The sequence below is a fragment of the Strix aluco genome, chromosome 6 (assembly GCF_031877795.1).
Source record: "Strix aluco isolate bStrAlu1 chromosome 6, bStrAlu1.hap1, whole genome shotgun sequence".
Classification (NCBI taxonomy): Eukaryota; Metazoa; Chordata; class Aves; order Strigiformes; family Strigidae; genus Strix; species Strix aluco.
Genome location: NC_133936.1, coordinates 5,634,263 through 5,650,086, shown reverse-complemented (window position 1 = coordinate 5,650,086; position 15,824 = coordinate 5,634,263). Strand labels below are relative to the sequence as shown.

Sequence of the window (15,824 nt, the reverse complement as noted above, 5' to 3'; positions counted from 1 at the left end):
AAACTGGCTACATAGAAATACATCTGATACACAGACACCTTTACCTGTCTTTGAGAGGAACATGGAGAAAGAGCAGTTGGGAGATTTGCCATAAATCCATTCCCTAAGCACTCACACTTATTTTTGAGAAGGTTATGCAAAACGTAACAAGTAGCTGCCATGAGAAGAGGGGGTGCCAGGTCCCCCATTTTGCTTTCAGTCTCAAATGCCCCCTTTGCTGTCATACTACTGCTCCTTCAGGAAGGGATCGATACATCCCCCCTCCAGTCTCTGAGTTTGGTAAAAATGGCTCAAAAAGTCCTCATTGTCCAAAGCAAACTTTAACACCAAAGAGGGGGGGGGGGGAAAAGCTCTTATCCTTTGCAAAACATTAAGATAAACAATAGTGGTAAACCATTCCTTATAGCAAGATGCTTTTAAAACACATGTGTATGTGTATTCCATCTGGAAATGTGGGTGAGGGCATCAGACGTACAGTTGTCTTTTATTAGTAACAGCTGACTTGGAGAGATACAAGGAAGTTTCATCTATTCATAATATGTTCTCTTACTGTTGCAGCTACCACAGAGTTATCAAAGCCAGGGAGAAATACTGTTCTTGTTTTTCTTTACATGGAAATCACTTGGCCCTGATTCCCTTATTGGGTATTACTATTATTAGTGCAATGGTGGAATATTTTGCCCTAAATGTTACTGCAGAGAAGTAAATGATTTCTTATTTCTATTTTTTTTTCAGAAACTTTACTTTAAGAATAGATTTTAAAGGACAAATACTATGTTTAAAGACTTGGAAATGAATGAAAATGATAACTGATACAGAGCTTGAAGAAAAGCAATATTAGGAACAGGTCACATAAAAAGGAAAAAAAAAATAATCTATATTTAAGGAGATGTGCCTAACAGTCCAGCTGAAAATAGGGAAAAGTTCTTCAGACAACTCTCTATAAGGTAAGTTAACTATAAATTAACTCTCTATAAGGTAAAGCTAAATGGACTGAGTGAGTTTTTTCAGTCTTAACCAGAAGACAAAAGTCAGAATCACACAACCAGGATGATCCACTGCTGCAAATAGGCCAAATGTGCACATTCCCTTTCAATTACTTCAGAAGCAAAATATAACTCCCTAGGGTCTGGGAGGGAGGAGAACAAGGTAAGTGAGAGCAGGTGTAAGGCATCCTGATCAAGTAGGACTTAAATGCAACCTGAGGTAAAAGATGAGCCTTTTAGGTAGAGCAGAAGTGTTGATGGGATGGAGAGAAAAGACAAGTGGTAAGAAAGTTGGTGTGGCAAGCTCAGCAGAAAGAAGACCAAAGGGTTTATGCTATTGTTTACCAAATCATTGCTGCTAGGCCTGAGGTGAGATGCATCAAGCCATCATAAGGTACAGATGGTATGCTTTAAAAAATAGCTGTGGGGCTTGCCTTATAAATACAGAAAACCTTAGTTTTTCAAAGCATCTGTGTGCTGAGCAGAGCTCTGCTACTGGTGCAGCATGTGCTGCTTGGACACATCATGGCCTTGCTGCTTCTTTTCAGACTGTAGAGACCACAGTGTTTGCCTGCCTGAGGGTCTTCTAGGCCATCTCATCCTGGGTAAGACCTGCCTTTTTCTGTTAGAGAATCCTTTTTTGTTTGCTGGATCATTTTACCCTCTTGACAGCAAGAGTGCTCTGGGCTAGCAGTGCCAAGGCCAGCTTTTGTGACCTGATGAACCAAGTGTCCTGGCATTCCATCTGGCATGAGGTGGGTGTGCTTCAGGGCACCCTTGGTTATTTGTTGTTGAAAAGAAGGCATATGTTTTGTCAAATTAATTTATTACAAGTTTTATTTGTGTTCCTGTGGAAAAGCTCACATAGTTTCTCTCAGTCAAGGGACAAGGTTCCCATGGCAAGGGCTTGAATGTGCTCCGGTGAGCCTGGGGCTGGCAGTGACGGATGGCAGACGGGTACGGTAAGTGGTTAGGGCGAAAGATGAGATGAAGCAGTATCAGCATGTTTGTGGATGTGTCTGGGAGTGTGTGGTGTGGCTTAACATGGTTAAGCACCTCTGAACAACCAGGGTAAGCTGTTAGTATGAGAAATGTGTTGTTTGCCTGTCCAGCCTTTAATTCCTTCTCCACCCCATACAGCCCACAGTTACAGGCGTGCATAGCTGTATTCCTACAAAGCTGCAAATCCTCTTTTTTTTTTTTTTTTTTTTTACTTCTCTAAACTGTCTGTCAAATGTCACAGCCTTCCTATCACTCTCCTAACAGCTCCTTTGAGAAGGTGACAGCAGGGTTGACCTCTGTTGCATTTTCTGCCTTCTCTCTGCCACACCAGTGGGTGCCAGCTGGAACTTTGGCCGTCTCATGTGGCCTCACTCCCTTGCATGTTGGTCTCACTGTGGCTTCCAGAGGCTCATTTTTCTCTTCCTGCCCTCTGGTTACTTCACAGCATCACAGAGAGACAAAAAAAATACAGACCATTAGAGTAGTTCTGCAGCTAAAAAAGGGACCAAGGAGATAGGTTTGCTGAATTTTGACCCTTGAATTTAAGGGCAAAGCTTTTTGTCTTTCTTTTTCTTTCATTCCATCTGAAGAGTTGAGAAGAATAGCTGGGAAGGAGAGGTCAATATTCCTACTCTCATGAAAGTCTACATACAGCCTTTGCCAGCACAGCTGTTTTCCTGCCACCATTGACAATCAAGGGTAAAACTCAAGATATTTTTTCAAAGGAAAATGCAGTGGGAAAACTCTTGTTCTGCTGTTCATGTAGTCTTATTTTCACAGGCAAAATAAAAAGTTGCAGTGTATTTCAGTTTGATTTGATCTAAATGGCCAACCAAACAAGAAATAAATACCCTTTGGGGTGAGTTTGACATTGGATCCCTCTTGCCTCAGTAGCTGAAGGGCTTCAACCTTCTTCTCCTTCTTGGCCCAAATTCCTAGCAGTCCTGTTGTCTTGCTGGTTGAGTAAACAAGACAAGTTAGTGGGAAGTCCAGAAAATGATTTGACAGTACAAAACAGGGTAAAGATACTGCAAGAACTGATGGATAGAGGTTAGCTTTATTTTTGGTCAATATTAAGTGCCTTATGTGGTTGTTTTGTTGCTTTTTTTTTTTTTTCCTAGCCAAGAAGATGAAATGTTACAGTTCAAGAGTGTCAGATATATTGGTGCTTACTGAAAATGGAAATCCAGATAATAAACGAGCATTACTGCAGGGGTCTGTGCATGCGAAACACCAGGATGGAGTTATATCTCTAAATTACATTGTTAGTACACAGCTCTGACCCCTCTGCTCCTAGATCTCTCATCTTTTGGTTGGGGGAGGGATTCCCCCCCCCCCTCTAAAACTTCAGAATTTGATTAGAAACTAGTTTTGTTGCTTCTAGATGACTATGTTCAAGTTATGTGTAGGAATGGGTGTCATTCAAACTTGAACTGAGGGGATTGGGCTAACATGTGGCTGATCTGAGATAACGTTTATAGAGAGTAAAGAGAAATATCAACTCTGTTCTTCTCTAATTTCACCTCTAATTCTTCTTCTGTTTTCTACCCTGGCAAATCCATGTTCCATGTAGATACCCACCACTCTCTCTACCATATGGCTGTGAACATTGTTGATTTCTAGCTGTTACACCATCGATCTGCTCTTTTGCTAAAGTGAAAGTTTGGCTTAAAACACTTTTCATTGTAATTGTGTGTGTATTCTTGTGCTTGTATGGGAGAAAGGTGCCTTCTTAATTTAATCGGAGTTTTAAATTTTGCCAATGGTGACGGGGAAAAAAAAAAAATATATACCTGGTTTTTGGTTAACTCTCGGAGGTCACGTGTTGCTGTGTGGGTCAGAGTCTGGAGAAGCAGGCACGTGACTGTGGCTGTTTCTTCATGCAGTGCCGAGTATTTGCACAAGAATTTCATCATCCTTTCTCAGGAACAACTACCAACCGCAGAGTAACGTGGTTTCACTGTGGAGGGGAAAAGATGAGTTTTATATGTAAAATTACTTCTAACACCGTAACACTTCTTGACATGAAGGTCAATGTGTGCCTAAATTACTCTAAGTAACTGAGTTTATTATAATTCTTCTCTGTCACATTCCCTTGCTGCAGCTGTGACACTGTGCTGTGTAACTTAATTATACAGTTGTGTTTGCCACTGTGTGTCTGTTGTTGGGTATGCTATGAATATTTAGATATTTTTTTTTTCTCTGCAGTTCTGTAATTTAAACAAACTCACTGAAGTGTATTTAACCTGAAGTAATCTAGAATGTGTGTTGCTTTAGGCTGTGCTTTTTAAGGAACTTCTTTCTGCAAAATTGTATTCACAAAAGTAATTTTGTTCATGCAAAGATGGGGAGGAGAATCAACCCTTATGCACTGTGCGTTTCTGTAGTTTTCTTTGTTTTTAAAGGAACTTCAATCCACAGTGCTATTGGTGCTTTCAGTGGGTGTATTTTGACAGCGTGGACCTGTACTGCAAACTTGCATGTTTATATCTGTGCACACCCCCAGTTTTCCTTCCAAAGAGTTCATTTGGATGCTAACCTGAAAATGTCAAAGGTCTGTGGGCTGAGCTGCATTCAGCAACCTGGTAAACAGCTATTGGAGGGCAGAAAGTGCAGGACATGTGATTTCCTTGACAAACTCTTTTTCTCTGAGGATATTGATACAGATTTTTAAGTAGGGATTCATTGCATGCCTGTCAGCACTGTGCTGGGTAGAAAGACTGTGAGTAACATCTTAGAATATTTAAAGAAAATGCTTAAGGGGGGTGAGGGGACTTCACGGGTTTTTATAAAAAGTCATCAAGGTATAATTATAGACAGAGGGTAGATCTATAAAAATATCATTAGTAGATCTAAAAATAGGACAAATTATCATTCTTATAATTAAGCCTAATGGACCTTCCTGTGTAAGTTTGATAAGATGACTTAGTAATACTCACACTCTTTTTTTTCTATTTAGTCACTAAATTATGCATAAAGGACAAAACAGAAATAATCACCCAGACATTCGCGTCACTTGTGTCTGACTAATTCTCATCCATTGTCTTTTATAGTTTTAAAATGAGAGATGAACTAGCAGGGCTGATATCTGTGCTGATAAAATATGTAATAATGACTGTTTTCTTAATTTAAGTTGCGTATGTTCTTTCTGAAAGTGAAAGATTGCCAGCAGTCATTGGTGAGTTCTTTACATTGAATCAGTATGCAGTACAGGCAAATTCTGTTGAAGAGTCAAAAGAGCAAAGAAAAAGTCAAGAAAGAAAAAAGCTGACTTCGTGTCATCTATACCTATTAAGTCAAAAAGTGTAATAAAGTTTCAAGGAAAGGAAAAAGAAAACACCTGAATGCTTTTTTTCAGAGTAGGTGGTGGAGGCAAGCTGTTTCTTTTAAAATGTTGATTATTTTTACTCTAAGTTGTATGAAAAAAAATCCTGACAAGGAACCATGTTTATCAAGGTGGGAATTGCATTTTGCACTGATGGGTCTGAATTTTAATTTGAAGAGGATACAGAATACAGTTTTCAGTTAAATGAAGATAATTAGACGGAATAAAGGTGTGCTGTTCTTATACAAATGTATTTGCTCTACATGTAGAAAACAGCAAATGACTCATGAATTATTGTAAAATAATTACATGGGACTCCATTCTGCAGCAATTGGAAAATTCAATAATGACAGTCAGAGTTAAAGAACAAACAAAAAAACCCCAAACCCCAAGCAATTCTGGGATTCCTTCTCTATGAAGTCTAAGTCCCATTCGAATGACAAAAGTACTTTCTTATTCTGGTCTTAGAATCAGATCTCTGGGATTTCATTCCTCAATAGGATTTTGATTGATTTTATTTTAGTAGTTTTATCTTATTTCATAATGTTTGTATTAAATCAGATACCTCTAAGCACTTAATCATTTTTAACTTCTAGATCTTTGTATTTAATATTATATTTGCTGTCAAAATTTAATATAAATAAGAATCACAATAAATGGAAGGCATTGATCAGATGCAGCAAACTGCAGCAATGACAGAGAACCAAAAGCATGTTCCAGAAATCTTTGTCTGTAATAGAGACACCTATTGACTTCAGTGGGTTTAGGGTCAGGCCTCAAATGGAAACAAAACCTGTCTATGCTTGCCAGACAGGTCAGCAGATGACCTGGAATATGATAGCCATTAATCCACTGTAATAACTGTGTGTCCTTACTGAAAAATGGTGACTAGTAAGACAAATTATAGGATGCTGCACTGTCTTCACATGGTGTAAATTCTGTAATCTACAGACCAGATGAGAGAGATCTGGTGTATAAAATCAAACTGTCCTTCAATCACCCTTATCATCCATCTCCTGATCATAAATTACAGGGGAATTAGCTGGCGTTGCCTGTGTGGGCCCCAGGAGATAAATGATGGAGTCTCCCAAACCTTCCTCCTAGGCTGTAGCTAGGAGAGGATGTAGGGGATGGCAATACCAATGCTGCATGGTTCCCCTCCAAGGGACTGGGGGGGGCTGAACATTGCTGAACAAATATTCCAAACTCAAGGGAGTTCTCTCTTTAGAGAGATTAAAAGGCTTCTTCCCTTACTTCAGGAGCTATGTCACTGGGGAGCAGGGAAAAATCCCCAGACATCAACCTGAGTGGGAAGGAAATTGTGTAGGAAAGACTACCCAGACCACATGTGGTCCTTTTATCTGGAAGGAGATAGTCAGGGAGACCTGATTTCCAGCCCCTTCTCCAAGGATTGCTTCCATAATTTGCATTAAGTACTTATTAAAAATAGAGGACTATATTTGGTTATGTGTGTAGTGGACATGCTTTGATAATGCATATGGGATCAGGACACCCATGCTAGTGTTGGAAATCAAAGAAATAAGCCTTTGGAAACAAAAAGTAGTTTTCCTTTCTAAGTGCTGATCCCAATATTGCTTGAAAATAAACCCTGATTTACTGATTAAGCCCTGTTATCTGGAGAAGTGAAACTTAAGTTACCTTACAGTGTCTTTAGACTATAACGAGGTGCCTGTATTAGTGATGCCCACAGCGTCTGTGAACCTAGCTTGCTTTTTTAGACATTTCACAACATCTACTGGAAGAAATAAAGATCTCTAAACCATCATCCCTGATGTCTGCCAAATGAGGTCCAGAAGGTCAGTGCTATTCTGACCTGTAGAAGAACAAACATGTTGTTACCAATACCCCCTCAGGGGACCTGGCAGAGGTGAGGTCTTGGATCTGCTGTTGAGCTGTGGAGGAACTGAGAAGCAGCTCTCTGGGGAATAGGGAGCCTGGTCAGACATTCTTCAGGGCTTTCAGCAGGGTGGCAACTCTTTGGGGAGGTGGTAGGTTGGGCCAGCTCAGCCACTTTAGCATCACACCCAACTACTTGTCTAGGTGTAGCCCTCTGCTTCCTAGAAGCCTTGAAAAACGCTTGGAGAACCAAGATGTTAACTTATCTTTTTTCAACCTCTTTTGCAATTTTATTTTCCTTTTTACCCTCTAAGGGGTGATTAGGATGAATGAGTGGGAATGATAGATTTGGTGACAATGAGGAGGTGTGAACAACCTGTGTGGAGACAGCACAAAAATAGAATATCTCCAATACATCCCAGGAGAGGGCGAACATTAGCTAAATGAAAACTGCTGTCTTAAAGCTCTACTGGCATTTTGGGGGTTTTTTTTGTGTGGTTTTTTTTTTGTTTGTTTTAAATCTATGTGCTGGTGGGAGAGGAAGAATTACTACTGTGTAAAATATCAAGTCTGGAGGGGGAAAAGAAAATGTTCTCATCGTAAACTAAATGATAGCAAATTAAACCAGGTAACTAGCATCATGCTGGCCATTTGGCTAGAGCATAAACAGGTTTGGATTAATTGGCACTAATGAGGATGTGCTGTTTAGGGGTTTATATTTAAATACCAACTGTTGTCCTTCCCATATGTGTTGACGAAGCTCTTCTGGATGGTGTTCAGGGCTTGGCATAAACATTTGATAAAAAACACCAATCTGCATTTATGTATTTGCAGTGAAAAGAATAAAGACAAATGTGTCATAAGGGATTTAATTTAAAAAAAAAATCTAAGACTTGGACTATACCACCACACTGACTCAGAACCCCTCTTCCACAAAAACCAAAGCTAGGTTAAGTGACAATGAATGTAGTGCTCAGCTGGTTACAGTGCATTTAATTGTCTTGTTCTATCCACAGCTTGTTTCTGGATAACTATATGTAGTATACTATTGGTTTTAAGATAAGAGAGTTGGTAATTATGGAGGATATGTACCTAAAGGGTTTTCTTTCTCAAACAGAGAGAAAAAATGATATTCTCTGGTGGCTCTATGCTGCATATTACGTGCTAATCTATCCTATTTCAACCTATCCCCTAGAGTTTTTCTGTTGGACTAAAACTCTTGGGGATAGTAAAAAGGCACAGATTGTGTGGTCTAACTATACAGTTCCCTAAAGTGGGGCAACCACTAAGCACCTCAGTGAGCCTCTTTACCACCTTCTGTAACAGAATGCAGAAGGCAGCACTGGTAAAGTTTTGCCCTAAAGTACAGAGTAAGTGTCATAAATTTTCTTCCTGTAAAGCCGAGTGCACAAATGCTATCTTGAACACTATGGTGTCTCTGAGCATTACAGTTACAGAACTATTTTTCTTATCGAGATCAATGAGCTTGTAAATTTTGCAGTTACAGTTTTGGATATTCTGTTAGAAACTATGATCTGTCACGTTTGCAGCTTGACTTGGGCTTCTCTCCTTTCCCAGGACAAATGGAGCTAAAAAACCCAGGATATTTCTGTTTAGCTAGAAGGGAATATTAATTCAAGGTCCTGGTCTTGAAAGCTAGATTTCTAACGATGCCTTTGTCTGCCATCTGTATCCTGCCTGCTCTGCCCTTGTACGTGAGCGTGGCTGTACGCAAACACCCCCTCCTACTTTTAAGGCAGAAAAGCTGAAAGAGGCTGAACGCTGCACAGCCTTGGAAACAACTTCAGTGTAGCTGTGCACCTGCTATTTTTAGGAGCACAGACTGCAGAAACAATAATGCTGCCTCTGGCTTTGAGATCTCAAAATTGTGAATGACAGTTCAGCGTTTGTAACTGCTATCGGTCTGGTGGGAGAACTTAGAAGCTGCTGATATAGCTTAAAAAGGGAAGAGCATCGTATCTATAGAGGAAAAAAAAGCCTTTGGGGGTTACAGCAATATGTTGCGTTGGAAATACTTGATGAGTTTTACAGTTCTATTCAAATACTTCACTTTTTAAAAGCTTTAAATCAAGTAAGTTTGGGTCTTGAGTGATGCAGCTTTAGTGGCTGCCTATCAGCCTCTCGTGAATATGCATACTGCAGAAGCTAAACTGTGGCATTTTTCATTTTAAGGTGAAATTGAATGACCTGAAAATGGATCCATCTTCTTCTGTGTTACCAGAAACCATTTTAGAACAAACTGCCTTGCGGCTAGGATGCAGTCCCACAGACAAGAAACTTGCTTTTCACTTAGATGAAGAAGATGAGTTAAAGCATCTTCGTAAATGTTTCTGTATCCCAAAAGTCAAGGATCTGCCTCCAAGTGAGAATTATAATTACAGTGGGGGGGAGGGGAGGGGGGGGGGGGAAGGGTGGGGCTTCATATCTTCTGCATGTGTTTATCACAAATCTTTGGAAATCACTGTTACTTATGAGATAATTGAGCAATTGCAGTCATATCTGAGCACAGTATGTCCCTGGTGTTGCTAAATCAATCCATCAACTTATTCTAGCACCAAAAGCTTTATGCTCTCATTCCCATCCTGAATAAAATGTGAGGATACAGTACTTAGATGGTGCTTATGCTGTCAGTCAGCTGCTTTGAACAATATAGTGACTGATTGAAAATTATAGGCAAAAGCATTTCTATCTAATGGTTTGAAACGGCAATGTCGCTTACAATAGTTCAGAGCAGTTGCTTCCTTGGTGTAATATAGTTTGGTATTATCTATCTAGTTAAAATTATTTTAGTTAATGAAAGAGATGGTACATATATTAACATTTATTCCTTATTGCTGGTAGTAGAGATTATTTTCTTCCTGAGGCCAAATGAAAGACTGTGTCTTAGAACAAATAATTGATCCGAGCAAATAATTCATAATGAAACCTTTTATTTGAAGATCTTTCCCACTTTCCTCATGAATTGCCTACAAATAGATGGTTGCACATGGATTCAATGTAGCCGTGAAAAATGGTTCTCGAAATTTTTCTGCTTCATTCATGGTCTGTAGGTTGTTTCAAGGAGCCTGGAGAGGACCTGTGCAGGCAGGGAGGCAGGAGGGGTGTGCGGGAGAGCTGGCGAGCTGAGGGGGAAGCATTTGCTTTGGGTCAGCACTCCCAGCCCAGCAAAAGTACAAAACACTTCCATGGTGCTTTTGTACCCACTGCTGCTGCTGTGTCTGGCCAAAGTCATGAAGGGAAACCTGGTGGGAGTACCCACCTACAGAGGCAGTATGGTTCTGGGATCTTCTCCTGCTTCCCAAGACCCATCTGGGTTTATTTTCAGCTCACATGTCAAATACATGGGGAGTAAAAGCTGAGTCTGTTCTGCAGGCCCTGGTCACATATACTGAAAGCTGAAGAAATGACATGTAATTTCCTTAGATGGTGAACATATATAGGCATAGTCACTCTCCTCCTTTTGTGCCTTGGCAGAAAACACCTATTAAAAACTGAAGAAAAAAATATAGAACTGTCTTGCAAAATATTTTCATTTTCTAATAAATGCAGATATAAATTTCTGCAGATTTTTTTTTTTCTGAAAAGAACGGTAGTGATGGTACTTGAGAAATTACAGGTCCATTCACCAAATTATGTCCAGTAAGGATCCGTTATAGAAAATGGTATCAATTGTCTGAATTCCTGGACATCTTTTGGAACTGTCTTTATCTTCAGTATCTTCCTGCGAAGCAACGGTGAACATTGGGAATGCAACCTGCTGCTGCCCTTAGGACATGGGGATGATAAATTTTAGTTCTCTATGTACTGGTAGTATTGGTTTATCTTTCCCCACATTTAAATCCTTGCGTTTTGCTATTTATATTATTCAGATCAGAACTGGACACTTTACAAATATTTAAACTAGTGCTTCCTCCGCATGGAGGAGATGTTCTCAACCTGTCTGCCAAGAAGCATTTTTTTTTTTTTTTTTTTTTTTTTGCCCCCCCTGGTAGCTTAAGAGGGTTTCCTAAGCCCCATTTGTTTGTTTGGGTATGACTATTCTGTACTCAAAACCACTTCAGCTGCCACCATGCCATTGCAAAATGTCCCTCTAAAGCTGGAAAGATGCCAGAAGGCAGCTCACGTGGCCATTGTCCTGCTGCTCTTAATCTGGCCGTGCTATTGAAATCCAGCTCAAGTAGGGCACCTGAACTGCAGCCGTGTCTTTGACTGCAGCGTGTCGAATGTCACTCAAGAATATGAGAGGTCACTTTTCAGTGTACTGTCACAGCAGCTTCAGATTAAAAAAAAAAAAAATCTTCTGAGAAGTACATAGAGGTTTTGATACCATTGTGACAGTTTTCATTGCTTCTCTTACAACCCCCATTATTGTTTGTTTTTCAGTTACCATAGTGTTTAGACCCAAAGACTGCTGATGTGGGTTTTTTCTGCAGTTACTATAATATTTAGTCCTGAGACTGTAGATATATATGTTTTAGTGAAGATAAACAGCCTACAAAGTAGTGCCAGTTGAACAGTACAGAGAACCCATCATTCTTGTGCTCCTAAATTGAAGGGTTTTTACCTCCTCTTTTTCCCCTTTCTCTCTTTTCTGTGCTTCAGCTGTCATCAGGAACAGCTTCCTTGCTGAAAAACAGCAGGGGTGTAAATAAATATATATTTACATTGTGTGTCTATACCATAGAGATGGATCTCTCATGACATTTATCTGAGCACAGGCGCGGATCCTAGATAACGTGTTTCTGAAGATAAATGTCATTACAGATATTAGCCATCAAATATTTATATATTTACATAAAACATTACAATGAGATTTTAAAATGAAGACTTACAAGAAGCAGAGGAGAACATCCATAGAAGACAACTGTAAGATGAAATACATAAAAATATTTAGAAAGTGATGATAATAGTTTAATTTAGTTATCAACTTATAAACTGTCACAACAGTTTATTTGTTATATCAATCAAGTGGAAACCACTAGCAGACTAACTCCCTGGCATATCTTTGAGTTTTTATGTGCAAGAATGAGGGATGAAGCTCAGGTGAGCAAATAGGAAAAGATGACAGCAGAAGATTTAGAGAAATACTTGGATCTCTTTGCTCTCTTGGAGCTGACAACAAAGCCTTTTTAATGCTTTTTTTGTGCACTGCAGGGAGGAGGTAGGAATGACTGAATTGCAGTTGGCAGTAGGGCACCAAATCACCAATCTGATTAAGGCTATGCCTTGTGCTTTGTCATCTTGTGAAGGAAAGGAGCGTCATTTGGGTTTCTTGGGAATAAAAAGATGTCCCAGAGTGAAAGTGTTGAGCTCTATTTCCCTGAAGAGAAGGCTAAAGTTAGTGGTTAATCATATAAATCTGGCTCATTGTTTGGAGGGCTTGTGAGGGGGCTATAGGAAGGTGTGAAAGAGGTGATCTTTTATCCTTCAACAAGGGATAGGACTCAGATATGTAGAAACAGATTTAGTCCTTCTTTCCTGGTTAATAAACACCTTGTATTTTTCCCTTTTAGACTGAATAATTCTGAAAATAAATTTGCTTTTGGTCTGAGGTTTGAAAGCTAGACAAATACATCTTTAAGGTAAAGGAATGGATGTATTTAGTATACAAAATAATGTACGTTATTAGATCTGACCAGTTTGCATGAATCTAGGTGTAAGAATAATTTATAATGTATCCAATTAACCATAATGTAAATTATTGTTCATGTATTTTTTTTTATTCAGGATACTCTAAGGACACATTTTGAGAGACTATCATCTCCTGTTTGTTTAGCACCAGCCTTTGTTTCATCAATTGCGCTTATTTCCTATTTGACTATTTCAATATATATTGCATGACAACTGAAGCTTCTCCAGAAATAAAAGTGGCCAATACTGTAAGAAATGAGGGCAGAGTAATCTGGGGAAAGACAAGTGCTAGTCTTAAGAAAACAAATGCGTTACTCTAAAGAATAGCACAGTGACTGAGGAAATGTTGGAGCACAACGGTGTGCTGGTCAGGACAAGTTGTGAAATGACAAAGATGCTGCAAAAACCAAGCCTAGTTTGGGAAGCAGCAGTGGTCCAAAATGAGTCTTTTAATGATGTCAGAGAGGGGGAAGTAAACTGCTTTTTGTGAAAAGGAAAAAAGGTACAGCCCAATACAGAGTTGATAACATGCCAAGAAAAGAATATCTGAAGTAACAGACGTAAAAGTAGAAAAATACACTTTGTCAAAGTGGTAAGGCCACCTCTCTCCAACAGTGACCCAAGAGGTGTTTTTATTTAGAAAGGACTGTGGTGCAAGAAAAACTAACTTGTTTGTAATTTGTCACCTGTTCAAATACTTAATTGGAGTATAAAAAGTATTAGTGAGATCGAGCTCCAAATTCTTGAGCAAAGATACTTCTCTCTATTTCTAATGAGAGAGTATTACTGTATTTCTTGATAGGAAAAGAACTGTTAATAGAACCAATTTAGGAGCATGGATAATATTTATGCCTCTCTGTTTTCATTAGTATTAGAATAGAGATGAAAAACAGACATTGTATCTGTAAAACAGATTAGGCTGAAATTGCTCTCTGACTTACGCTTTTTAAAAGCTTCCAAAGCTTTAATTAAGAAATTACCCAAGCTGTCTATACTTCTGAAAAATGCGTTTCTGGTGAAGTTCAATGAAGTTAGTGCAAAAGTTTGTAAGAGACCTTTTCCAGGCATCTAATCTGTTTTTCTACAGCCCTAACGTAATATTTTCACAGACAGAAATGCAATCTTATAATTTTTTTTAGCATGTATCTTAACATATTTGTTCATTTGATCTCTTTTCTGAGGTATATTGACTATATTTAACAAAAATACATGTAATGTTAGCTTTTGTGGTATTGTAAGTATATGTATAGATGAATGCAAATTACTTCCTACTTCTAGAAGGTCACCATCACTTGCCCCTCCAAGAATCTCTAACATAAGAAATAATAGAAAAAGGCAGTGTTTGAATTGATAGATGATGACATGGGGTAATTAGATTGTTCAGAACCTCACTAGAGCTATTATTTATAAATTTGTACCGCCTTGCTTTTCTCCTAATCATTGAAAGGCTTTGTCATCATAGATTTCCTCCTCCTCAGATGATGATGACATGAAGTGCAGCCCACAGTATATGCTGACAAGACAAGAACTTTTGAGACTGCCTTAAGATATTCTGTGCAATGACTACGTTTTTCTAAATAGTGATTTAATCATGCAGGGAGAATTTACATGAAAGACACAGACTTACCTAGTCTTAACTCTTATTAAATTCAGGTAGTTTCACAACTTGGTGTAGAAATATATTAATGATGGAAGAAAAGTGGATAGTCTGGTCAGGTAGATGCTCCCTCTTCACTCACCGTTGGTTACAGAGCTGATAAAATCTGTGCCCACACAGCCCCAGAGACCTGGGGATTTAATGCTGCCTTAACCCACATTAGCTCCAGAACAGGTATAGATGGACTCAGCCAAAAATTGCAGGAGAATGAGGGGAATAACTGCTATTATCCTTCTCCTTGGACCACTTTATGGAGTCACCTGAGTGGTGTCCTGGGAGGAAGATCAGGATGTGACACCTCCATTCACGTGTGAGAACCATGATGTGCCAGGGAGATGTGGAATGGGCAGAGCTCAGGGTGGTGGTGTGTGTGTGTGTGTGTGTGTGTGTGTGTGCACGCACGTGTGCTGTTCCTCTTGTGCTCACTCCCATGTGCATGTGGTTTCTGTGGTTTCCCTGTGCAGCGGATCTGAGCCTGGTGAACGGAGAGGAGAGCTGTGTATACTTTGCTGGGAATTCTCTCGGGCTCCAACCCAGAAACGTTAAAACTTACTTGGATGAAGAACTGGACAAGTGGGCTCGAACGTGAGTACACCGCAGGGTATGTGAGATGCTAACCTGTGCTTCAGACGAGTACTTTATTTTAGGATCTGCCTTGGAAATGCTCAAATAGAAGAATAGTGTGTTAAAACCACTACAGCCCAGGAATAAAACATGTTCAGTGTTTCCCCAGCACTATTTATATCTCCTTTAAAGATATGAGCAGTAAAACAGGCCAAGAGAAACTTCCAGCTGTGATAACCTATGCTGTGTGTGGTGGATCTGCTTTGGCTCATCTGGAGGACCTGCACAGTTTAACCATCCCCATCCAATTCCTATGTGTGTTTATACACAAAACACACAAAGTCATTTGGTTACTTCTGCTGGCTGGTGAACATGATTCAGTTTCAGGCCCTGTGATTTTCTAATTAGTACTTTTGACTGTGTGTGATTCACCCTGCAGGCCTTGCAATGGGCAGTTCCCCTTGAAATAACACCAAGCACAGGTGGTGCTGCTGCCAGTGCTGGCAGGTTTTTGGCTTCTCTTAAACCAGGTCTCTGCCTGACAAGTTCATTTTATTTAGAAAAAAGCATTCCTGTCCTCTCAGTAGCATCTCAGCGAGCAGCTGAGGGTGGATTGCAACAAGCTCTGTCGAACAAAGCTGATGTAAGAGACAGGAGGACAAAAGAGGGACATGTTTCAGCATTGCAGGAAAGGAGCATTGTCATCATAACAAATAGGGAAGTTTTTAATCTATGGGGGGAAGATTGATTGATTTATTAATATTATACTTTGTTTCCATGG

The 15,824-nt window shown here is 39.5% G+C and overlaps 1 protein-coding gene across 3 annotated transcripts in view; it reads left to right on the top strand.

The window, feature by feature from the left end:
* Nucleotides 1–1,684: 1,684 nt before the first annotated feature.
* The window catches only part of KYNU (kynureninase), a 62,532-nt gene continuing 48,392 nt past the window's right edge, over nucleotides 1,685–15,824 (top strand). The window contains exons 1-3 of one of the 3 annotated variants that reach the window (XM_074828224.1): nucleotides 1,685–1,741; nucleotides 9,364–9,553; nucleotides 14,944–15,064. In XM_074828224.1, the coding sequence (XP_074684325.1) occupies nucleotides 1,706–1,741; nucleotides 9,364–9,553; nucleotides 14,944–15,064 (347 nt within the window). In that variant the 5' untranslated portion in view covers nucleotides 1,685–1,705. Of the gene's footprint in view, nucleotides 1,742–3,999; nucleotides 4,019–4,620; nucleotides 4,711–9,363; nucleotides 9,554–14,943; nucleotides 15,065–15,824 lie in introns of those variants that run through there. The other 2 variants (XM_074828223.1, XM_074828225.1) reach the window with 2 other exon arrangements.